Source organism: Ammodytes marinus (genome assembly GCF_949987685.1).
Source record: "Ammodytes marinus genome assembly, chromosome: 5".
NCBI classification, from domain to species: Eukaryota; Metazoa; Chordata; class Actinopteri; order Uranoscopiformes; family Ammodytidae; genus Ammodytes; species Ammodytes marinus.
In genome coordinates, this window is record NC_137234.1 from 17,141,870 (window position 1) to 17,168,304 (window position 26,435).

The 26,435-nt window shown below is 41.4% G+C and overlaps 1 protein-coding gene across 1 annotated transcript in view; it reads right to left on the minus strand.

Moving 5' to 3' along the window:
• Positions 1-2,085: 2,085 nt before the first annotated feature.
• The window catches only part of igf1ra (insulin-like growth factor 1a receptor), an 83,286-nt gene continuing 58,936 nt past the window's right edge, over positions 2,086-26,435 (minus strand). Inside the window, exons 5-21 of the mRNA XM_080027876.1 lie at positions 25,849-25,993; positions 24,905-25,113; positions 24,605-24,731; positions 23,687-23,922; positions 23,359-23,526; positions 22,670-22,877; positions 19,248-19,534; positions 18,971-19,113; positions 18,416-18,581; positions 18,206-18,308; positions 17,900-17,970; positions 17,560-17,789; positions 16,172-16,276; positions 15,714-15,873; positions 15,328-15,457; positions 13,602-13,736; positions 2,086-9,175 (exon numbers count right to left, since the gene is read on the minus strand). Coding sequence (XP_079884002.1) covers positions 8,650-9,175; positions 13,602-13,736; positions 15,328-15,457; positions 15,714-15,873; positions 16,172-16,276; positions 17,560-17,789; positions 17,900-17,970; positions 18,206-18,308; positions 18,416-18,581; positions 18,971-19,113; positions 19,248-19,534; positions 22,670-22,877; positions 23,359-23,526; positions 23,687-23,922; positions 24,605-24,731; positions 24,905-25,113; positions 25,849-25,993 — 3,149 coding nt within the window. The 3' untranslated portion in view covers positions 2,086-8,649. The remainder of the gene's footprint in view (positions 9,176-13,601; positions 13,737-15,327; positions 15,458-15,713; positions 15,874-16,171; positions 16,277-17,559; positions 17,790-17,899; positions 17,971-18,205; positions 18,309-18,415; positions 18,582-18,970; positions 19,114-19,247; positions 19,535-22,669; positions 22,878-23,358; positions 23,527-23,686; positions 23,923-24,604; positions 24,732-24,904; positions 25,114-25,848; positions 25,994-26,435) is intronic.

Below are 26,435 nucleotides of genomic sequence, written 5' to 3' on the forward strand. Positions count from 1 at the left end.
GCACCTGAATGCTTCACCACAGGTTTTCTTCCATTTAATTGTCGAGGAACAGCTCCCCCAGGCGGACACAACGTAAGTTGCGGAAACTAAAATAAGAATTGCTTGTTTTTCAGGGTCCTGAAATGAAGTGCGCAACAAGCTGGAGAAGCATAGCTTGACAGTTTCTGACCGTTTAAACCTGGCCGCATTATGAATGGAAGCGAAACTGTGGTCGTCACTGGTGAAGTAAGACATGTTAAGGCCTACTCAAGAACAAACGAGCTATTCATCCCAGCGTTTGTTTGAAAGTGTTTTTGCATCACTTTATTAAGGTTTTGGACCTTTCAGACAGTTCTTAGTGAACCCCAGCTGGATAGCAGCACAGGTAATGTTTGAGAAAAAAAACTAGGCTACTGAACTACCGGTCAGTGTTAAATACCCTTTGTAAGGTAATAAGGACTTACAATGTTTCATATTTCATGATTTAAGGACTTGAAGTCAGTCGGATTGGGAGACAAGACTGATGTTTAGAGGTACAGCAAATTATTGCTGAGATTTGGCAAACTCTTAACCCAAAGGTAAAACAATAGTGTATGAGTCAAGAACATATATGTTTCCAAATACTGACTAAGTCCACCTTAGAGCAGATACCAAAACGTTTTTTTTATATACAGGTATGTCTAAATGCTTTTTCGAAGACTAATCCATAACACCAGGAAAACAATAATGACTCTGTTAATGAATAATGTATTTGTTTACCTATAAGGAATCTGATTTAATTATTTGCTAAAACCCCTAAATTCTTAGAAACTCTACTGTGGACATGTCCTCATTGGTAGTTACAGCCCCTGGTTGAGATAATAAGTGTCTTAAAGCATACACTGAGGTTATTGTGCAAGCAGGTGAATATCTTACTTTACCCACTCCACTGTCTGTGTGTGTGTGTGTGTGTGTGTGTGTGTGTGTGTGTGTGTGTGTGTGTGTGTGTGTGTGTGTGTGTGTGTGTGTGTGTGTGTGTTTATTTTTGACTTAAGTCACTTTCAGGGACCCACATAAGACTTAAAACCAGTTGATTGTGGACGGTTTGTGGTAATGGGGACAAAGGCCATTTTCCTAACTAAAACAGAGTATTGGGTCAATGGTTATAGTTAGGCTGAGGTTTAGGCAAGGACAAGTTATGGTGAGGGTTGTGGTAGGTATCCAGGAAATGAATATCAGCCTAGTGTGTGTGTGTGTGTGTGTGTGTGTGTGTGTGTGTGTGTGTGTGTGTGTGTGTGTGTGTGTGTGTGTGTGTGTGTGTGTGTGTGTGTGTGTGTGTGCGCGTGCGTGTGTGTGTGTGTGTGCATGCGTGCGTGCGTGTGTGTGTGTGCCCCAGTTTGCTGTACATCTGGGTGTAGCCAGAGGTTCTAATGTTATCATTCTGGAGCAAACGGGGAAGAACAGCGGATACAGAGACAAGAACGTGTGCGGCTTCTGTCCTGAAAGTCAATGTTGTATTGAAGGAGCAAGGAGGACTAGAGAAACTGGACTCGGCCGTTAACATGAGGGCCGTCTGCAAAGAGTTCAAACAAGCAAGAACGGACGTCATTTATTCAAGAGACGCTGGCAGGTAGGCATCTTTTATTGCACTAGACTAGAGTGTCGACAGACACTCTAAGAAAAATAGATAATGCTTTTCCGCCCTCCTTCTCAGGTACCTCTGTGATTTAGCCTATTACTGTTCGCTGTACCACGGTCAGAGGAGAGCAGCCCTCACCCACGTCCCCTCATCTTTCAGCCTGACCCCCACTGACAGACTGGCACCTCTGCTGCAGAGCCTCATTCAGACTATGCTCGAGCAGCTAGAGGACCCTTCACAAACAGCACCAAGAGACGATGACAGTGAGGTAAAAACCTATAATAAAGAGCGTTCACGCCACATAAACAAGACGCCATGTCACTGAATGACGTGTACGAGAAAGCGCGGCCACAGTCATAGTTCTCATTCGTTTATTTTTATTCAAAATTTCAGAAAAAAAAAGAAAAGAAAATACAAGAGTATCTTTGATACACATTTGGAGATGGCATGTCAAAAATACCACCATCTCAGCTATAGGTGTGAAATAACGTTTGAGGCCTCAGATACAGAGCTTGAAAAAAGTCAGTCTAGTGAAGTTTTTTTTTTTTTTTATTATTATTTCTATCCCCAATCAGGTAATGAACACAGATTTTGTGAAAGTATTGTAATAATAAAATAATAGCGGTTGACCCAAAGGGCCACTCAGAAGGTAAAGTAATGCAAATCATGAAAACAGGCATGATAATGAAGAACCTCAAACTTCTTATTGCGGTTTGAATGCACTGATGCATCCTCCATGAACCTGAGGTTTGCATGAAGAACATTCTGAAGAGCGGAGTGCTTTATAGGTTAGTTTAGATCAAATCTGGTTAATGCAACAACAAAAAAAAGGCTGTAAAAAGCTAAGCTGTAAACATACAGTAGGTCTATCATCTTTTTCCAATTGTATTGTTTGCTCTTTAAAGTGACTACCCGTAATCTACACAACATCCCTGTCCTATGTATGTCCACGTTTCTTTTAAATGCTGCAGTTGTGACAGGTGTATGTATCTGATGGTAACTAGTAAACGAAGAGTAGGCTAAATTGCTTCTCAACAGTTCATTGTAATATCTACTCCAAGAACTGCTACCTAGAATTGTGTTGTTAATGTTTTGTATTTTTATCGCTACATGTACATCAATCCGGAAGAAGAAGAAAAAAAGATATGTTAAGTAACTACACAAGTTTGTTGTGTAGTCAGTGGTGATTTGTGTACAAATGTGATATTCAGCAGCAATTAGGTTTAAACCAAAAGGTTGTACGCTCTTTGATTGTTATTCTCTTAAATCATGTACGGAATAAATGCTATATAGATTGAGCACCCAGATTTCACATTCGATGTCGCCTAGTGGCCTTTTCAAAATCTACTTTTTTTCTTTTTTATTGCTTTTTGGTTACAATTAAAACACAATTTTGCTAATTATTTCATGCCTCTAGTCCTCGCTCTGAGACAGCACTGTCCAGGAGTTTTTTTTTAATGAAAAGCTATGAGATGAAAAAGATCTTGACACCTTCACGCTCAAACCTTTTAGTTTTTGGGGACAATACAAGATTTTGTTGCAGGTTTGTTTGCAGAAAGTACAGAAATGTTCTTGTTAAATTCACAATACTCTTTTGTACATGTAAACCTAAGTATGTTTTGAGAGTGTGAACATCTGGCTGCTAGCAACTTAAGTAGTGAATTTTGGGGTTGTGCTGTAACATTGCAGCCATTTAGGCTGCAGGTAAAAAGCAAAGGCATTTTCTTCCTTGGAGGTCAATAAAACATTTTTCCCTTTCCTTTTAAATATTCCCCATGATAACATTTTCAACTTCTATACAAATGCATTTTTGGATGAGGAAATTAACGTTTAAACTTTAAAACGAGGATTTAAGGTTGTTGTGACGATTGGAGTCAATGGAGATGGAATGCCTGCTGTTGGCCATTTGTCTTGTCACATGCTGTACTGTACTTTGTCTGAGTCTTATAATGCTGTGAAATATCCAGTCAAGATAAGGTGTGGGTTGATGTAGTTTGCAAGATTTTACTGAAATAAATACCCAACAACAATTAAAACTTGTTTCAAAACAGTTATGAACTTACTTTTCATTAAAACATTGGGCCAGACATCAGTGGGCTGAAACTTACAACCGCCACACAGATATTCCATCTCCTGTCCTAGTTCCGCTTTGAGAGGTTTATCTAGATCCCTGTGGGTTTTATCCTAATGATGAGGTTTATATACAAAATTATGAGAAAGAGTGAGATGTACTTGTTTTCCATATGCATACATATATTTTAAAAGTGTGAGGTAGATATACTGTATACTTGAATCGGAAAAAAATATGTGTTTTTTTCAAAATCCCCCATTCATGACACCAAAGAAAATACATATAAAAAATCCAACTTTATACTGAATCATGGGGCATTTATACAGTGATTTAAACTGATATCACATAAGGAAAATAAAAAATAAATAAATAACACTCCTACAGAAGAAAAAAAAATTGAAAAGGAAAAAGAAAAATCACCAGGCAACAATTCCAAAAAGATGAGGAGAAATCCTTCAAAAAACCTTTCACTGTTCAGCCTCCATTTTTAAGACCTTTTCCATTCATGGCATTGAAATGCGTTTTCCCTTCCCTGGACTTTTAACCCATCCTTTTTTTAAATGTATTTATATTTTTTGGTTTTCAGAAGCTGTGATTTACAAAGACAAACAAAAAAGACCTGTTCTCGCTTTGAAGAAGTAACTTCAGCAGAAGGGGCGGTGTATTGCGCTCTGGATATGTTGAAGTATAATAAAAAATTAAAAAAGACGAGGGACTGATTTTCGAATGGTTGGCATAATTAAGGCAAACAAGACCACCCAATTAGCCCTGTTGAGTCAAGAGAAGGCAGGAAATGGATGGGTTAAAATACCAGATCTGGTATAAAGTAAATATCTTGTATACTGGAGCTGATCCTGACTTCAAAAGGAGGCACCGGGAAGGAGGGTGGGCAGGTACAGTATGATGTAAAGGTCAATGAGGGGCCAGCGGGAAGGAGTTAGGACACTATTGGGCTCAACAAAACATGAGAGGAAGGAAGATGGGGGGGAGGGGGGTACAAGCTGAGACAAGTAGAAGACGATCATGAGAATGTGTGGAGAAAGCAAAGCCTTTACTTTGACCTGAGATTGAGTTGCGACCTAGGGGGCAATGCTAGGCGCAGTGCTAGACAACAAGTACAAAAAAGGGTGCAGAAAGTACACTCTCACACGATGAGTTAAGGTGTCCATTCCAAATAATAATAATATAATAACAATAATAATATAGACATCCACAAAACAAATACAGGAGGAAAGATTTCATAAAAAATAAAAGGCAATGAGCAAAATATAGTGTTACAGAAAACCTTTTGGGGTAACAGAAAAAAATTTTTTTTTATATCTAAATCATCTTATTTTTTTATTTTATTTTTTATTTTATTTTAAACAGAGTTTGAAGATATAAGAAATGGACTGTAGTGGAGACCATAAAATACCAAACCTGAAGGATTTCTATATATATATATTTATATATATAACATCCAAAAAGAGAAAAAGAATAAAATAGCAGCTTTGTTCTGTACAGACATAGAGGCAAACATTTTGAACCGTAAAAAGGTTTTTTTAAAAGTGACAAAACCAATGATGTGTATAAAAACGATCCTGCAGTCTAAAATACAACTGTAAGACCTTCATATGTGTTTGAAATGCAGAGAAACTAATGACTATTCCAAAAAGAGACCCGCTGTGAATCAAAAGTCGTCTCTGGGCTACTAAAATCCGATCCAACGCTTTCCTCGTTTTTCAGTCTCAGATCTTCGACTCTTTGTTGCGATGCTCGTGGTGCTATTTCATTCGAACAGCAGTATCAGTACCTCCGACGTCAAGTGCGCACTTTTAAGAAAAACATCTTGGATATGGTTTGAATCAATGCGACTTTTATCCCTTGATTGTGAAGTTCAGTGATTTGCAGTGTGAGACTTAAGATGCTTTGATGCTTCGTTTGGATTTTTTGTTTGGATTTTTTGTTTTTCTTAATCGAAAAAACAAAGACAGACCGAGGCTGTGATTCAGAGTTGACTGACTCAAATTCATACACGTGTGCTTCCCTCAGATGTTCAAAAGATGAAAGTGATGATGTCGAAAAGGTTTTTTCATCATGCTTTGAACTGAATCAACTTTGGTGGCGCAGCTAAGCCCATCGCCAGCAGAGGGCATGCCGGCTTTTAAAATGTAATAATCAATCTGCTAATTCTTTTCTCGATTGCTTGGTAATTGTGAGGAATGCCGAAAGTGATGTGTTGAAATTGCTTGCCTAAAACCTCAAACATACGGCATTCAGTTAACTACACATAAGACAAAAAAAGCAGCAAATCCTCAGGAGCTGGAACTTCTGAAATGTTGAAATTTTTGTTTAAAAAATAAAATGTAGAATTTTTTCTGATCAACTAATAGTTTTAACTTAATATATAATGACATTTTAAAATAGTTCTTTGCCCTCCTAATATCCTTGGGGTCAATTTTTATGTTTATCAATCAAAAATATATGCTTCATATTTCATGACTTTTCCTAATTTGATGGAGACAACTGATTAACACTAGAACCGCCACGGGGTCAATTTGACCCGTGGCGGTTTTTCAACTGCCCATAACTATACTTTTACGAAATATTGAAGCCCCCAACTCTTTGACTTTTCCTAAAATTGTGTTGTGATGCTCTCCCTATGGTTAAATAAAGTCACAATTAAACTGGATTAAAAAAACAGGCATTTATACCTAGAACCGCCACACTGGGTCAATTTGACCCGCACAGGAAAATGAAATATTTTCGAGCAGGTTGCTAGGCAACGGCATTGTTTGGGGTCCGCGATCTGACAACTGTACGTGCAGTCATTCATAAACACTTACAATAAATTAGAGATGAAGATACATACCTAACAACATTAGAATTACTAAGTGAAATGAGTGATGCCAGTCTGATAGCGAGAGATCAGAACTGAGCGCTGTCTTCCACACACCGTGGCTCGCAGCTCAACTGACAGACAGCTGAGTGCTGTCTGTGAGCCGGACAGAGAGCGACGGAGGGATCCTCCGCCTCAAAACATGTCAACGTGGGGAAAAATTAATGAATAATCAATTAGAGCTTACCTAAAAATAAGTTTGCCATGTTACTGTTTATTGTATTTAGGATTTTAGCTCATTTGGGCGCTGTTTTGACCTTCTGTTTTCACTACTATACTTGCGATATTATATTTACTTTCAGTTTCATTACTGAGTCGCCACGAAACGTGATTAGTGTTCTTAAAGATACTTAGATTATAAAACAAGAGGTCCAAAACACAAATGATTATTAAACAAACTAATTTATGACTTTATACCACACTAGAAATGCACGGGTCAATTTGACCCGCCTGGCGGTTCTAGGTATAAATAGAATGCTGGCGGTTCTAGTGTTAACCATAAAATTATTATGATGAAATCTTTTCAATGCGCTGGACGGATATTACACGCATTGGTGTTCCTCTGGGGTCAATTTGACCCCAAGCTGTTTTAGCTGTGTAAAACGTGTCAGTCTGTGTGTGTGACCTAACATCCCCACACCTGCATGTGCAAAGTTGATACTTTTGAGTGGATACATAATGGGGGGGAAGGATGGGGGGTGAATTCCCGCCAAAATGAGTAAGCCAATGTACGTAGGCTTGCGAGTTGATCATTTCCAAGTCTTCCCAAGTACACATGCCTCCCCTCTAAAATTATCATCTCAAGTACAATATTTTGTATGGTGATGGTGGCGCTAGAGAACTCACTGATAGGTTTCATTAACAAGGGCTTATTTATGTATTCAACAAATAAACACAAAAACTTGGTCAACAATTTTCTGTAAATCATTTTCTGGAGGCAAAATATCCCTAGGGTCAGATTGACCCCAAGGGTGAAATGTGTTAGTAATATTTGAGGATAACAGGAGGGTTAAGATGAACCCCTCTCATTTGGTTTAAAGTGCAAGAGTAAAAGCTTTGATCTGCCGCATGTCCTATGAACACAGCTGATCATAAAACACAGAAAATGATGCAACAAATATGAATTCTAACCTGGTCATTTGTATATCTAAGACTTGTGTTGTCATGATGTAATTGTATCGACAGACTAGTGGTTACTTGACTACATTAGGTTTAATAACTGCCGGTTATTGCCAATTATTATAAACCAATTGTTCCCACACACACAGCTGCACCAAACTAAATATGAGTGTGAAGTCTTAATACCACCAAATTATTTTGGTATGACTTCCCAGACAGACTTTCTTCAACTCTAAATCACAGCCTTAAACAAGAAGGCAGATCTGTACGAAACCGATGGAGAAAGCTTGATTTGGCAATTGTTTGGCAGACACGCGACGGGCCCTCCTATTCCTATTCAACCCGCTCCTGACGGGATCTTTACCCATAGAAAAAATTTCAACAGGAAAATGAAAAGACCTTAGTCCAAAACGTTCTATTTGAGGCATCCTCACATGACATGAGCCAGTCTGCTCAAAGTCATTTTGATGGGAAGTCATTTAGAAATGGAACTATACCATATTATAGAGAATCACGTGTTTGTATAAATACACACTCAGCTATCCACAACATCCTCTCTGAAATCATCAGGAAAAAAAGTGCTCTTCTGTTGGATTTGCTGGCAGATATGCTAAAAAAAATATTTTCTTTAAAGTTCATGTCTAAATCTGTCAGTCTGAATACATGTCTGAGTTGTTTTTCCTTCTCGATGGACTCATGTAACAAAGACTGAAATACAGGCTGCACAGGAAGGAGTTCCCCAGTGTCGAGTCTGATCCACCAAACTCCAAACGCTTTAGCAGGTTTCTGTGCTACCTCTCAGTTTTTTAAGAGTTCGTGTTTGACCCTTAAAGGAGCAGAGAGACTGTCTACTGGCACACAGTAGAAGTAAGTCATTAGTTACCTCATCCATTCATCCCCGCAAAGATGGAGGAGAGGTTTTGTATTACCCTGTGTAAGAGGAGGATAGGAGGAGGAGGAGGAGGAGGCGGGGCTGGTCTGATATCAGCAGGCCGACGACTGGGGCAGTGGTAACGCCCGTTCGTTCTTTCTGCCCCCGTTCATGTGTGCATAGGGTTGCAACTCGTCAAAGTTGGGCCGCAGCACCACCACAGGCCCGTTGGCCGAAACATGTCCTGAGTGCTTGTCCAGGGCTTGGCCTGGGGACGCCAAGCCTGAGGCAACAGGGCCGGGGGAGGAGGGCCCCGACACAGGCCCCAGTAGTGGAGTACTCGGCCCTTGCATGGGGGACAGCTGCTGGGTGGAAGGAGGCGGCGTGCCCCCCGTACACCCCGACAATGGGGCGGAGGTGGGGGGCTGCCTGGTGGATGCAGGGTCCAGTGGAATGTTCTCCATGTTTTCTACCTCCATGTCCAGCTCCTCAGTGTCCGGCGGCTTGTTCTCCTCACTGTAGAAGAAGCTCATTTCCCTGAAGGGCGGGTCCAAGTCATCTTTGATGCTGTTGATGATCTCCAGGAAGGACGGACGCATCTTGGGGTTATACTGCCAGCACATCCGCATCAGCTCAAACCTGCAAGTGACGCACAAAAGAGAAAAAGGGGGGTTAGCAATGAGAGCATAGGCAAATGTGTTCCCCGTTTCAAGTCTAATAAATGACTCATGTTTATTTTGTACTATGAACTCTAGAAGATTTTTATTAAAAAGAACATTATTTTGGAGAATAGGTTAAAGATTGCAATGCACATATGGGCATGGGAGTATTGTGTTAGGACGTATTTAAACAAAATGTAAACCATAGAAACAGTAGAGTGGGAAGACTTCACGTTACTCCCCAGCAGGTGGCAGGAGACACTGAAGTTTAAGTCCATTTCAAAATACGTACTATGGCAATAAAAGTCATGTTCACCATGTTGATCCTTCAAAACAGATATAAGTACTGTAGACAGTACATTAATGTAATACTGTAAACGACACTGTTAAACTGCTACAGGAAATGTTTGATAGAAAAGAGGCTTTCTTTCATTTTCCTGTTGTCTTTTTGGAAATTCATTCAGTTGTTTACAGTTTTTTTTCGATTGCTAAACCACAGTGGGCACAACTGGAACGACAAGTGCAAAACTCTAACAACAATATGCTCAGCAGCGGTTCATGTGGACCAAACTCTAGCTCATTTTTCATTGATTAAACACAATTTTCTCATGGCTTAACCACAACCTGCAGAACACTGTGGATTTCCAGCACTTTTTTCAAATGCTAACACACTGCTGTCACAACTGTAAACCACGCATTCAAAACAGAATGGATATCAGCCTAGTGCATTTTAAACACTGCTGATTGCAATTTCAACTGAAACACTCAGAAAGTATCTTGTTTTAGACTTGTTAGTGAACATACAGTATATACAGTATATAGTATTTTTGGGGGATATGGACCAATGAAGAGTGGAGGGAGGGAGAAGAGTGGCAGTGAGAGTGTGAATGTGTGGAAGACCAAGTAGACATAGAGCTGTATTTTCTGATTACTGTAAATACAGTATGGGCTACACTGATAAACCCTGTTGTGAATCATGGTATCTCATTGAGAGAGGCAGGGTTGAGGGTGCAAACCAATCTGCAAAGATCTAAAGATGAATCTGTAATACGAATTTTTCAGCAAACAAAAATGTAAGAGTTGCATCCTTACAGTAAATGACAACATTACAGGAATTGTATTTCTGTATTACAATTATAGAATATTTACACAGATAAATATCAATAAAATATCAAAAAAAAAGATGTATCTATTGAAGGAAACGTCTGATTTTCATTTATTTTTGTTTACCTAAACATAACTGGTATGTTATAAAATAAACAATTTCATGTGAAATAATTTCACTCTTTCGTTAAATATTACGTTATTTGTGTGAAATAACTAACTGTAAAGATTAAAAGTTTGTAATTTGTGTATTGGGGTTTGATGCTTGTGTTTATACTCTGAGTGTGTTCTGACTGACAGTGTGTATTATCTCAATGAAGCTGGTTCATAGTGTTTGCTGCACTGAACCTGTTTTGCAGGTGAAGTGAACTGTTCAGCTGCAGTGACTGTTGGTAGCGCAGACTGTAGTTAAGAGTTTTGCACATTGAGCTACAGTTGTGCCCACTGTGGGTTAGCAATTGAAAAAAACTGTAAGAAGAGGAAAACCAGATATATACTGTATAATATTGTTAAAACAGTGTCCAACACCACAAATAAAATGCCCAGTTTTATGTTTAAAATTGTGTTGAAAATATATGAATCTTAGTGGGAGTGAAATATGTCTTAAGCCCGATGGTAGCTGCTAACACATGACACAACAACAACGTGTCAAAATCACTGCCAAAAATACCTACCTTTACACCTCGGTAAATTATTAATAAAGGTGTTCTACTCTGCTAACCACATACATTTAGAATTGTCAAGAGCAATGCCACAATGAATAATTTTTTTTTAAATAATGAACAAAGTGTCTCAATAATGGGGTTCTCGTATCTACTAGACCTATAATTGCACATATCAAGTCAAATTGAGAACGCTTAAAATCCGAATATGTTTTACTTGTTGCTACATTAAATCTGATCGGTGAGGTAGCATGTAGGCCTTCTCAGCAGCGCAGTAAATCATAAGGAAGGTCACTGTGCCAGGACGGCAGCCGAGCTTTTGGAATGTCAAAACAACATCATAAAAGGGAGAATTACTACAGTTGTGTGTGTGTGTGTGGTGCTACACCGCACACCGCAACTTCAATTATACACAACCAAACTAAGAATACTCTCTAAGGCCCGCTGACATAAACACCTCAGTCATCTCCCCTGCACTCTCGCTGTTCCCTCGCTCTTGTTTTAATTTTTCCTCTTCCCTCTGTCCCACTGGTCTCTGGGCCATGTACAACGACCTCTGCAGCTGGGTGCCAGCTTCTCTTTGCACAGAGGAATTAAGGGAAGAGCTTGCCTAAACACGCGTCTCGCTTCAAACTCTGAAGCAGCAGGGGGTGGGGTGGGGTGGGGATGGAGGAGGGCTGTGTTGTGGTGCAGCTCTGGCTTGTTTTTCAGCAGCACGACAAGTGTTTTAAAGTTGACGAAGGGATGTCCAAAGCTAGCCTTCCAAAGACCTCCCATGTAAATACGCTCCAGGGTGACCCGTCTAGTGCAGTCCTGCCTACTGAAAACTCTGCCCCCCCCCCTCCATCTTTTGCTGCTCACAAGGCTTGTTGACGAAAACAAACACCGCAGTAAATCTTGACATCTTGTCAGCATGAAAAAGGGCTTATATTTGTGTGTTGTCACTTTTTTTTCTTTATTTTTGAGCCACCTGTGTTAATTTACCTGTTTCATTAAATTCCATTACAAAAAACGCAATATGCTACGTCAATGAAGCTCTACTGACTCGGCTTTAACTTGTAAGCAACCGTTTGAATGGCTGCCTCAGTTTGGAGCTCTCTCATACTTTTTCTGCTCATGATCTGTTGGGTTTGATATCTATGTTTAGCTTGACATCTGCGAATGTATCGTCTGGTAAATATTGCCCCATGCACTGCCTCTAAGCATGTTGACAGCTGATGTGAACGAGGCGTTGTGCGTGTCAACAAAACACTTGACCTATCCAGATTATTCTGAACTTTTGCCTCACGTCATTAAATGCCAAATGTCACAAGCAAATAACTGGTATGAAGGCAATCAAACAGTGCTTTCAAAAGTCAAATCAAGAGGCATTCAGGCTTTTATAAAAAATAAAACTTAAATATCTGCACTAGACACAGCCAACATTTCCCCTCCACTCAGTGTAAATACAGAGCGGTCTGTAAACAAATAATGATAAAAGCTTAATAAATCTGAACAGGAATCTCCCTTTACGTAAGTGACACTGCACATTCCACAATAAATCAGGAGGTTTAATATGATCGCGGAGTCTGCGATTCATTTTCTCCCCCGAGCCTGCAAGAGAGAATGCACTTTTTGTCTACGGGAAACTCTAGACAAGAAACATGGGAACACCAAGCAGTGACCCACAGTTACCTGACCATGGGGAAGACAGTGCAAGGAGGAGACATTCAAAACTCTCCCAAATATGAGTCATCCCTCAGTCTGTTTCTCTGCCTGCCTTCTCGGCTCTTATCATTCTGTTCGGTCTATGTACGGACTTTCTGGCTTCACTACGCTTCTGGAAATCTCCGTGAAGTCCCCTACAGCAGAGGCGATCAGCGGCAGGCAGCCCCCTGACTCTCCCTGTGAGTTAACCCCATATGCACCACCACCTCTGTAACACAATCCACACACTCCTGTAATCAGGACAAAACAGTCAGGCTGCCATAGAAACCTGAGGTTTGTGTCTGCACAACACTCGGCCCTGTTCTTTTTTTCTACTCGCACTCTATTTCTAAGGTGAGGTCAGCCGTGGAGAGTGGGAGGGGAGAAAGCCAAATGCCTTCGTATTGAGGTCAGAGAGAGAGAGAGGAGAGGAATGCATATATGTAGTGCCGCACGCCGACAAGTCGGCTGTGTTTTTTTTTATCTTAACAGCTAGAGTGATTCATTAATGAATAAAAAATGTATCGACAAATTATCATGCCGTCTCTCCCACTCCTCCTGCTGACAGACTGTCTTCCCTGCCCCCATGCCGCTCCTCTGTGGCAGGAATGGGGGGCATCTTTCACACACGGCCCATGGCATCCCTTCTATGGGCCGAGGCTTCACACTGCCAGCTGACCACCGAGGCAATGTCGTCAATGGACCACATTTAACCTGTGACGTTAATGGCTGAACTGGTCTTGGATCTACGTTAGCACACACAAACACAGCACATGATATCCTTCACACTTTAGAAACCACAGCTTATAAATAGAGAGGAGGGGGCATGTGAGGCGGTGACAGTAAAGGATAAAACAATACATCCCTCAAGAGTGATGTCACATAAACCTGAAAGGCCTGAAACACGTTACAGTTATTCAAATAGTTATTAATCATAAATACGAGGAGACTTACAGCATGTCAGGGCAGTTGTCAGGTTTGTCCAAGAGTCCTCCCTCCATGACGAAGCGTAGCACTTGTTCATTCGACATGCCCTGGTACGGCTGCTCTGATAGGGTGGCGATTTCCCACAGCACCACACCGAATGACCTGTGGTACGAAATTAGACGGTTTTATAAAATATCTTCTCATCTCTTATCTGATGCTGATTTGGCATAAAACACAAGTTTTTTTTAAATTCTATTTACCGGTAAATCTTAAATTCAAGGAACTAAAAGTGCTTTCCTAGTATGTGTCTATTGCAACATGACGTTTTTTTTTATTGACAGGTGCCTTTTGAATACTGTTTTTGTTTTTTATACTATACATGCTATAGTTAACATATCCTTTGCAGTGAATATCGTGCATGTTGAATGGAAATACATCTTTAAATAGAGACTATTTTTATCGCCAATACAGGATTTGCAGTTAATTAGCTAATAAAAAGCAGAATATATTTGACTTGTATGGTCCTTCGAAGACACACTTCTCAATTTTTTTTATATTAATATTGAGTCAAAGGAGATTTGTTTGCCCCAAATGGCCAAAATAATTGATTGATGTTTAAATTACAATAACTATAAAATTCCTACTTTATCTAAAGTATATGTAACCACCTGTAACCACTAAATGTAATGGACAGAACAAGAGTAGCCTGACAAAATTAACTGAGCATAGGATGTTGGTGAATGATATAGAAAGAACCAGCAATCAGCACATACTTCTCTGTAATTGTATGCCAAACCTAAACCCAGCCTCAGTATTAAGAATACTGTAAGCTGTGTGTATTATTGATGTATAGTCAGTGAATGGGTATGATTTCATTACTGCAGGAAAAGCCTCAGTATATAGTATTTACAGTAAACTCAACCTCAATTCAACTTCAGGTTACCGTACTAACAAAGACCACAATATTTGTTCAGTCGTGTTGTTCATATTTTCAACAATATCCTGAGCTCTGAGGCGGCCTTAAAAACGCTCCATGGACCTGGCAGAAACGGTTGTGTGCTGACAGACAAAGCCGCATTCAGACAGCTTTTCTTGATCAACAAAATAAGAGTCACCTACTTGTGGATTCCAAAAGAATCCACAGTGGGTTCGTCTTACACTGAAGATCATCTGTGCAACATCAAAGAGGGAAGATGTGGAACGCAAATGTGGAGGTGGGTTTGTGTTGGCACTGCAACCTATCATTTGAGAACATCTGGAGCAGTTTAAGCCCACTCTTAGGGACTGACCCGTGGGACATTTTGAGTTGGGAAACAAAAACTTGCATGGGAGCTAGTAAACAAGCTTGTATGTCTCTACTAATTCTACTTGTTCCAGTAGAAGGAATGTGAAAGGGGTTGAAATTTCCCTGCAAGCTGGCAAAAAAAAGGTAGAGAGCCATCTGACAGACAAAGGATTGTCATGGTTTTGGAAGTACTAGCTGTCACATAAGACGGAGAAAGGATGCAGGGCAGGAAATGCATGTTCGAACTATCAAGTGAAGATCGTTGCTAAGAATATAGGCCCGAAAAGGGATCTGTATGTTTTTATAGTTTTTGCCTCCAAAAGCATGAACCATTTTTACGTACCCACACGCATTGTGAAGACATTTCTGGAATACTTAACGTGCCCCCTGGATTAGGGCAAGTCTATACATGTATAATGCAAGCTTGTGAGTGTGGGAAATGGAAAAGAGGGTTATGTGTTTTCATACCAGACATCAGACATCGTAGTGAACACGCCATCTTTCAGGGACTCTGGAGACATCCAGCGGACAGGCAGTAGGCCCTTCCCTCCTTTTCGGTAGTAATCCGTCTCATAAATATCCCTGGTCATGCCAAAATCTGTGGAGAAAGAATGAAAAAACAGAGGTTGGGGGAAGCCACTAAATATCACTCATTCTGTGTGGGAGAGGAAGCACCCAGAGAGAGCTCATCCATCCCCTCACCTCCGCCCTCGCCCTGTCCATCTACATTAAGTCTCCACTGCCTCGGGCACTCGCTGGAATCCAAACACTCGTTTTTTTTTTCAAAAGCTGGTGCAGTGGGTTCAGCATTGAGCAACCAGGGGAGGGGCCGAAGTCAAGGTAACTTGACTTACCTCCAATCTTCACAGTGAAGTCCTCGGCTACCATGCAGTTCCTGGCAGCCAGATCTCTGTGGACAAATTTGTTGGCATTCAGGTATGACATGCCGTCCGCGATTTCCCCGGTCATCTGGATCATCTTTTTAAGCGGCGGTAAGACCTGGGTGGTGGAGTTCTGTGGCAGAGTGAGAGGGCACGAAGGTCAGAGGGTAAAGAGCAATGAAAAGCTGCTCGCCATGTTCATTTTTTTGTCATCTTTTTTTTTCTTTCTACAGCCAAAGTTGGATGGATGCTCTGTGTGTGTGAACATGTGCATACAGGTAAACTGAAAATAAAAGGGACAGGATGTGCCTATATATTCACAGATTAGCGTGAATGACAATTCACAGCCTCGCCCAGAGCTGCAGTGTTTGTGTGTGTGTGTGTGTGTGTGTGTGTGTGTGTGTAGGTGTGTATGTGTAAAAGCAGCTTACTTCTTTGCGGAGGGATCGCAGGTGGCTCTTGAGATCTCCACGGGTCATCAGCTCCATAATCACCAAGGTTGGCTGACCCTGGGAGACCACGCCCAGCAGCCGCACCTACACCAATCACAATGCAGCATAAGTCAGGGGGGCATGAGCCGAGAGCGGTGCCCCACATCTACGCTACACATTAAATCTTGACAAGGTTGACAACAGAAAACAGTCAGTAAGCATTCGGACACAATTCTCCCACAAAGCTTGAGACAAAGGAAATGTAGCGGCTGTCATCAACTAACTATACAGAAGCTGATGAAACTGCTAGAGGAACACCCCAGATATAAAAAACATTTGACTTTTCAAAGCTTATCTGTAAGTGGCAGTCTTAGGTTTACATACATTTTATATGCACCATGCATGTGCCCTGTCTGACGGCGCATGTAATACTGTAAATAGTGGCATGTTAGTAAAGAATTGCTATACATGTCTATTTCTTGTATAATTGCAAAACAACAAAGGAGTTCAAAGATCAGTATAAAAGTTATAATTGTATATTTTATAATTAGTAGGTAGTACGGCTAGTAAGGTATTCTACCCAACAGCAGCTTTCCAAAAGGGAAAACACACATCCTTTTAACGTATTTAATGAGGCTGTGATCTGACACCAATGAGAGAATATACAAAATCTCCCTGCCTCAGTCTGCAGCTGCCAAAGTAAAGACAACCGCTGTGCGCGTGTGACCTGCTGGCACCTTTATCTAGGCATCTACACAGATTATTTAGCTAAGTTAAAATAATAATAAGCGAAAGGACTTTCTTACAACTGCTTTAAGTGTAACAATATGTGTTTTTTTCTGTTTGTTTTTTTTACATAATTTTTTGGCATTTTCAAGCTTTATTAGATAGTACAGAGTCGAAATGGGGAGACAGAGAGAGAAAGGGGGGATGACATGCAGTAAAGGTCCACGGGTTGGATTTGAACCCGCGACCACTGCAATGAGGCCTGAGCTAACATGGTACGCGCTTTATCTATCTATCTATCTATCTATCTATCTATCTATCTATCTATCTATCTATCTATCTATCTATCTATCTATCTATCTATCTATCTATCTATCTATCTATCTATCTATCTATCTATCTATCTATCAATGCCACCGGAGCGCCCCATATGGTTTATTTTTAGCATTCATTGTGATGATTTCAAGGCTGTGTCAATTCAAATCAAAAAGCTGTATGGGCATCATGACTCTACAGTATTGCCAAAGCATTGCATATAAAGTATTACAAATAATACCAAAAATGAGAAGAATCAGAACACCCCCACTCCCCCTCCTCCTGTATAGTATTGCCAAAGCATTACATATACAACAAATAATAACAAATAGTTGTGTCCCTCTTACCACGTGGTGACAGTTGAACTCCTTCATGACGGAGGCTTCGTTCAGGAACTCGATGCGCTCCCTCATGCTGGCCGACTCGTTGACCGTCTTGATGGCCACGCGCGTCTCCGGCTCGTCCTTGACCACTCCCTTGGCGAGACCTTCGTACACCATGCCGAAGGAGCCCTGGCCCAGCTCCTTGTGCATGGTGATCTTCTCCCTGGCCACCTCCCACTCATCCGGGACGTACACTGGCACAACACATCACAACAGCAGGTCAACACGACATACACGACACCACGGATACAGTATGTTACCGGAAAACTGGAAACAAATTTAACAATATATCTGATATTCTTACTCTCAGCAGCACTGAAGTACTCTGGGTTGACAGACGCATAAAGGACTCCATTCCCCAGTCTGTCGCTATTCCTGTTACAAAAAAAAAAGAAAGATATCCGAGTAAGTCAGCAGACAGCTATAGATGATGATGATGGGATGTGTATTGCTGTAGGAAGTCTACTCCTTACCCCAGGGGGGTGTTAATGAAAACAACAGATATTAACTGTAATTAACATTACACTGGTCATTAAGTTTCATGGGAGCAGCGAGGTAGAACATCATCATCATCGTACGCAAAGGGAACATGTGTATAAAGATTGCTTGCCTCTTTTTGTTCACATAGAAGACAATCGTGCCGAGGCTGAGGAGGAGAAGCAGCACTATGATGGGAATTATGATGGCCAAGTAGAACGTAACACCATCGTCTCCTGTAGGATAGAACAAAAGAAAGTATATAAAATTGATCAGCATAGTCTAAAGGGTTAATTGTTTATCAAAATGTGTCAATAAGCAGTCAATCAAAGCGTTGCATTACGTATGGGCGGAGGCACGTAGAAGGACAAGCTCTCTGTCCAGGAGCCGTTCCCTGCTAGTGAAATGGCACGCACAACAGCAGTGTAGTTCCCAGAGCTCAGGTTGGTGAGCCGGCCTCCTCTGTTCTCACGGTACTGCTGTCGAGACACGCATTCGGTTTTCTCAGGCTGAAAGGAAACAAAGGTGTTTTGTTACTGTTTGGAAGATGGTGGAAAGTCAACAGCCAGGGTCAGGTAAGCAGCATGAAACCAGAGTACAGTGATCTATCACTGCTCTAAGTCCTGCTCCTCTCAAAGATGGACTGAGGTGAAAATGAAGATACACTTCAGTAAACTAAGAGACAACTTTTGTCTAACACAAAAACATTTTTAAATCAAGAATATTTGCATATTCACTGATTCTGATACTATACTGTATATCAATAACGGAGTAACATTTCACTTTGTGGATGAGACACAAATTATCATTCAAAGCAGTATAAATATATTTGTATGTATTCTGATACGTCTTTAAAACATGACTGATTGGCCCTTTAGTTATACCCAGCCTGACTCACCTCAGTGCCCAGGCGGAACTTGATCTCATACATCAGGATAAGTCCGTTGGGCATGATGGGCTCTGGCCAGCGAAGAACCACACAGCCCTCTACCTTGTCGCTCTTCTCATGGGTCACCTTTCCAGGGATGGCATCTGCTTTTACTGGGGAACACACACACACACACATACAACCTTATAACAACAGAGTGTCTGCAATGTTCTGGAAGAAAAGGTGTTACCACATCACTGTGCCACAATACTAGCCATCATAGATTGTATCCAGGTCGGTTCCTAACCTTCAGGTTTGGTCCTGGAGAAGACAAAGGCTCCAGCGCTGCAGCGGCCCACCTCCTCATTGCAGGCATGGACGTCAATACGGTAGACAGTGAACGGGCGCATGTTGGGGATTTCCAAATATTCTGCTGAGCTCTTGTCTTCTGAGAAGGGATACTCCTTGATTGGGGGAATGCCATCTGTACTGTTGTCCCCCGGGCCAAGGCTGGTGTTTCCCATACCAACAGCCTCATTCAACTGTGTGTTGTTAGCAACACCAAAAAGATCTCTACGTCGGCGATCTGGAGGTCTGAAACACAGATGGGCAAATGCAGGCAACAGATAAAGTGGCGATAGAAGACGAAAAAGGTTACATTGTAACAAATAATTGTAGGTTTATAACTCCCCGAAGCATTTTGAATAAAGCTGAAGCTTCTCGCAGAACTTGGTGTAGTGAGTGTCTGTTTTGTATAAGTGTATCTGTGTGTTTGTGTGTGTGTGTGTGTGTGTGTGTGTGTGTGTGTGTGTGTGTGTGTGTGTGTGTCATGTGTCCAGATGTTGCATACTACTCCCTGTGGAGATGTGTGGAAGGATGAGGTCAGACAGATCATAGCGGACAGACAGAAAAGGACAGACGGGAGGTTTTTCAACATCAACAAAAAAATTAAAAATCTGACCGACATTTGAATCAACAATGAAAAAGTATAAAGTGGGAGAATGCTGAATTACAAGCCAGTGAGAAAACATAGCATTAAATATAAGATTCTGAAAATCTTAATGACCAGTTTTTAAGCGGCATTGCTGTGAATGGACACAAGGTCTAATTGTACGGACGATAATCTGTGGCGCTGGACATGGTCATTACCGAGGGGAAAGCAGGTGGTGACAGCCGTGAACACAACCGGCGCTTCAGGGCACCTTGCCTACAGTTACCTTCAACTGTTACCTGTGAGTCACACCACAAAGAGAAACTACCAGGCTCTGAATGAATTGTAAAAATTAAAGCTGTGTTGACAGCGGGGCACAACAGGCCATACACAGTATTTGAAATCCTTTACAGATTCTCGTAAGGTGATAAATGTCTAGGGGTTGTGTAGAAATGTAATGAGGAGAGAAAGAACAGGTGGCTTGTTTTATTTCACAGCGTACAGCTCAGGCGGAATTCAAAGTGATTGTATGGTCTTTTCATTTAGTAACGAGGACGAGGTCTGAAATCCATAGACATCAATTTCCAATCAAACAAGGCAAATACAACAGCAAATCCTCACCATTAAGAAGCTGTATTAAGTATCTTGATACATCAGTTATTTTCAGTCGATCGATTAAGAAAGTAAGAAAGTGCTAAACTAAGGAAGGCCTCACTGAGGAGCAGTACAGTCCTGCATCTTGTGTCTGAGCAGACATACACCTACAGGAGGAGTGTACAGACGGGCAGACCCGTGGGAAAGACCAGTCGCACTGACATGTCAACATTCCTCTCTGGCAGTTGTATAACTGCTGTGGTACAAGTCCAGCAGTCAAGAACTGCTCCTCTTATTACTGACATCGATACATCAGAGATATATAAAAAACTGACAGGAAGTCAAGTGTGTGAACTGCAGAGACACAGGCGCCTGAGTATCTGAAAGATCTCCTGCATTAAAGGTGGAGTCAGTGATTCTGGAGTACACTTGTTGTCAACATCAGTGAAAAGCGTCTCACGACCCACTTAATGCGTGCAACGAAAAATAAATCCAGTGTTAATACACAGCCTAGGCTCTGTAAACTGGTATGTTGATAGCTACACTGGGCCCCTTTGTTTACATACCAGTTTATAGGGCCTAGGCTGTGTATCAACAACACTGGATTTGGATTTAAGGACACACAGTGCGGACAGGTAGCGGATCGTGAGGAGATATTCACTGATTTTGACAAGAAGTGATTTTGACAACAAGCATTCTCCAGAATCGCTGACTCCCCCTTTAAGAGAGACAGAACAAGAAGAACAGAGCTGGATATACCCCTGCGAGAGAGACCAGACTAAAGACAACTGGAGGGATCTCACTTACGTGCAATAAGAGTGTTGGGTTAAGCGGGGCAGCCGTAACACTGCGTGAAGGCTCCTCAGCTGACTGAAGCATGACCTTATAACTAGTGAGTTACTACAGTTAGTGTCATGACCTCGCCTGCTAAAAAAAGATCCAAGTTTTTATGCAATAGTATCCAGAGAGTAAAGCCATGACCACACATTGAGTCTGTGTTGCGAGTGGGGCACATTATTAGCTGATTGGCTTTAACTACCAAGCACATCAATTCATCTTGTATAAGCTCAACAAGGGTTTCAGCAGCAGGTGATTACAGCGACAAATAAAATAAAAAGAAGAAGAGGAAGAAGAAGAAGGCTCCAGTCAAGTGATAACAGGTTTTGGACACCGGCGGCCATCGTCTTTGTGTATCCGCCCTCCGTTCCTCATGTTGTAAATCACTCTCTGCCTTCCATACTTTTTCTGTTTGTCTTCTAAAGCTGATGGGGCTCTTTCCTCATTCATTTAAATTCCAGATGGATTCACTGTACATTTCCTGGCAGCTGTCTCCAAAAAAAAAAAAAAAAGAGAGTCCCGGACAAAGAGAGCGTGCGAGGGGAGGAGGAGAGCAGAGTGCTGAGTGGAGAGGGGGGGGGGACAGAATGGAAAACATTTCCTCTTCTTTCTGTTTCTGTTTTTCACCCGCCCTCTTTCCCCCTCACCCCGGGTCTAAACCCTGAACTTTTGAGAAAACCTCCCAGATTTTTCAGGGGCTTTTTTCCCCTGGAGTGGTTTGTAATAACGCTGGCTCTGTTACAGTGGAGAGTCTGTGCATATAATACACACAGAGTGAGGAAGCCCTTCGCTGCAGGCCCAGGACCTGCCACAAGCCTGTTTCATAGACAGCTACGCTCTAACAAATCAACACAGTGCAGATATGAGTTCAATTACAAACGAAAGCTCTGTTTTATTATTCTCCCTCCAAAGACCTATCGATCCAATTCAGGAAGAGAACTGTGAAGGAAAAAGAAAAGGACAACCGTGAAGCTGTTTGAATGAATGCACTTTTGAGAATCAGAGCCATTGTTAGAAGCTATGGATTCAGAACATACCAGCTCTGTCTGCTCTTAGTGAGATGCAACAGGTATATCAAAGGTCTCCATATTTTTACTGAGATGGATGCTGCAGATGGAGTGGTAATGAAAACCCTTTCACAAATGCATAGACCGTCTATGAGAGGATAGAAGGAGTGTGGTAGGAGAAGAACGGAGCGCGACTCTAATTAGGTGGTGGAGGGCGCCACCTAATTCCTCATTTTGACCCATCAAGGCCAAACAAGTTCAGCTCTTCACAGAATGAAAAGGAGGCAACGAGCAGGAGCTGTACACCGTTTAAGGAGATCACTGTGAGGCCAATACTGTATCCCCTCTCTGTCTATGTACCTTGGCAGGAAGATGGCATTGTGCAGGAAGTTCTCGAACACTTTAAAGAAGACGCGGTCGTCCTTCTCCCGGTCCTTCTCCTCTGCCGTCTTTTGGCAAGCGCAGCACGGGCCCTTCTCCGCCCCGGCCAGGTCCGACTTGGTGGGCTTGGTGTTCTCTTCCATCTCTGTGAGCCCCGTGGCTGGGTAGCGGATGGGCATTTTCAGCTCTGTTTTAAGGAGAAACCAAAGAGGATTTAGTGGGGATTACCAGAGCAGCTGCTTATACTCTTTATTAAACATTCCCTGCCAACAGTTGTCTTTCAATAGGAAATAAATAGTTTAACATTGTGCATTGTTATTTACTTTTTCTTTGTAGTGGTTCGATTTAATTGATAGGAAAATAGGATAGGCATACAGTTTATATAAAATATAAATGGTAATAATAATTGTTTAGGATGACTGTATAAACTACTACTACTACTACTACTACTACTTTTATGGTGGGAAATACAGTTATTTCACTTTCCTGCAAGGAGTTAGATAAGAAGACCGACGTCAATGCACATAAATATGTGTATAAAGTATACAGTGGTATCAATGTTCTCAACTAACTCTTGGCAACAAAGGAAATAAACATATTTATTTAATTTGGAAAGCTCAGACAATAAAGAATAATATTTATAATTGTGCAGGGAGTGTAATGCAGACCTTTGGGGCAGTAGTTATGCTGGTAGAGCTCTCTGTCCTCTGGCTGCTGCTGCCAGCGGACCAGGTAGAAGGTGAGGTTTCCGTTGGGAAAGGCTGGAGGCGACCACTTCACCACCAGCTTGGTTGAGGAGTTGGCATAGGCCCGGGCGTCTTTTGGAACTGACGGCTCTGCAATAAGGCCAAAGTCATGGTACATCACATTAAAATGTTGTCCAAGTGTTCAGCTGGTTACGCAGCACAGGAATTACATCACTAATAATGTGCAAGTAGCATTTGAAATGATCAACAGCTCCAGTATTAGTGCCAAGAGGCTGATGTTCAGACTTACGTGATGGGCGTGTACGGATGTAGATGATATCACTCTTTGCACCAGTAATGTGTTTGTCCTTCACCTGCAGGGTAATGCCCTTCACAAAAATGGCATACTGGGTCCAGGGCTTGAGCTGTGGAAGACTGACTTTAGGGTCAGTGTCTTTATCCGGAGGGAGATCCACATCCACCATGTGCCAGCTGTTTGAGCCGCAGCCATCCTGGCCATCGGGCTTTGTGATGTTCTGGAAAGGGCTGGTAAAGACACAAAAACAAATAACATGGCTGTGCATTTTAAACAAAAAGAGAAAAGAATTACATTAACTCTTATCATAAGTGGATATTCACATTCTAGGTCACATTTAGTAAGATCTGTCTTAAAAGACCTTTCCGATGGTTTTGCATATTTTAGACCATTGTTTTTTATTTATAATTTAACAAATGTGGATGTTATGTTACTGCCAACGCTTTTCAAAATATTTGGATTGATTTCCTACCTCTAAGGCAGCCATTTGTTTTTCATTTTGTACCAGTTGAGAAAACAAATCTGACAGGTAATCACACCCAGCCCTCAAGCAATAATATGACGTTCTAAATGTACATGTTTGTTTTTGCAGTAGCTTCTATTTGGGATTTAAAATCAGTGTAGAGTGCCTTAAAGGCAGAAAATCAATCCAAAAGCCAAGAAAGTGTTGACAGTCATGTGAACTGCACAAAGTTGGTATTGATGGTGGTGAAAAAAAAGAAGCAAAACAAGACAAGTAGTTTCATGAAATATTTAGTTATTTCATAATAGCTGTCAATTTCAGAAAAAAACCTTATTTTGAAACAAGCTCTGACTTTTCCAAAAAAATATTATTATTTTTGTGTATACAAACGCTCAATTTACGACATGTGTAATAGAGGAACATTTGCTGTTTGTACTGTTAGTACTTACGACTCCTTGTAGTATACAATGAAGCTGATGAGGTCTCCGTGTTCCTGCGGCCGGTAGCGCTCCCATGTCAACATGATCGTATGGCTTAATGTGATGTTAGACTTGAACTTTAAGATCTGACTTTCACCTGTTGGGACAGTGAAAGACCCTTAATGAGACTCGCATCAAATTAAAAGCACCAAATCGAGGCTTCACACACCAAATGACTCAGAAAAAATTCACAGATTGTTTCTTTATTAAAGCTCACCCAGAACTAAAATCTAAATTGATCTTACAATGTTCCTTGGAATATATACTCACAGCTGGCTCTTTCACCGTTGTTACGGAAATCACCCTCCTCTGGCTTCCCAGTTATGCCTGTCTTATCCCACATCTTGTGGACCTCAGACATGCATAGTTTGGGGTTCATATGGAAGAAGAGACGTCCATTCAGAATAGTCAGGTTGTGCTGATTCCAGTCCCACAGAGACTGCAGGTGATGGTTGTTGATGGCAGAGAACGCATACATACTGACAATGGAAGGACATCAAGAGGAGGTTACAACCATGATGTTTAGACCACAAAAAACTCTTGTTGTTTTGGTGTTTTTTGTGAATGGATATGGTTTGTGGATGCTGAGTTAATCAGAAATAAGGTAAAAAAAAATAAAAAAAATTGCCACCTGGTGGCAGCATTAAGCACTGACAGATGGGGACATAACATGGGCTCAGGTGTGTTTCTGTCTCGAAAACAAGCCTCGGTTTGTACAGAAGGGAGACATGAAACAGAAGCAGCGCTATGTTAACACTCTCAGCTTTAGCAGTCCAAGTACAGCAGCAGAACACCTCCAAAGCAGAGAGAATGTCTGCCATCCTCCACAGCATTCCGCTGAGTGAAACTTTATCCTGAGAGAAAGCACTACAAGAGGGGCAACAGCATTTCCCATGAACCCTTTGGCCATTCCCAAAAAATTAAAGTTTCCCTCATATCTAAGCCTGCCTCTGATATCACAGTAAAGGGGCTGACCTGAGACTTTCCATTCAGCTTGGTACTCAGGCATTATTTCTAAAAATGTATACTGAAACAGTGACCCAGGACAATCTCATATTTACATCAATTACTGCACATTAATGTACACATCCAACATCTAAGGCAGACATTCTACAACAGAAAGCCAATCTGACATGATTTGTGGGTGACACTCTCTCTGCACACATTCATAGGCTGAACAAAATAGTGCAGACAAACAACACAGACGGCCATACTTGTCGATGAGTTCCTGCCCATTGATGTAACGCAGGCTCTTGAGGAAAGACAGCGAGCCAAGTGCGTGGGAGTGTCGAATCTTCACATAGCCCGTCACTGTCTGGATCAATCCCATGAAGCTCTCCAGCTCAGACGCGATGTTATCTAACACACACACACACAAAAGGAAAGGAAAAAAACAGCATATGAAAGCCCCATTAAAAATTACTGCTACTATGGCACCCAGATTAGCTGTTAATGCAAATATCCCAATGAGCACTAAAGTGTATAAGCTTTATCATACTTGGAGATTAGCTTGTGAGCCCCCGCTGTCAACTGAGAAATTAAACAGCATTAAAGCATAATGTGATAATTGGGTTAGACCGCAGGAAGCAGATGTATTGTCGTTTCGGTGGCCCTCACTGTGCGACCATCAGCAGCTCAGTCCGGCAGGCTCTTGAGCTTTATCGGTCTCAGTAATCGTAGTGTTTGGATGGGCATAATCTTCTTTGTGGTGACATTTTGTAAACCGAAGTCCAGTCAAATGTTCTGGGCTGTTAGTGTGGTGTTATCTGTCACACTGAATCATTGACAGTATATGTGGTGT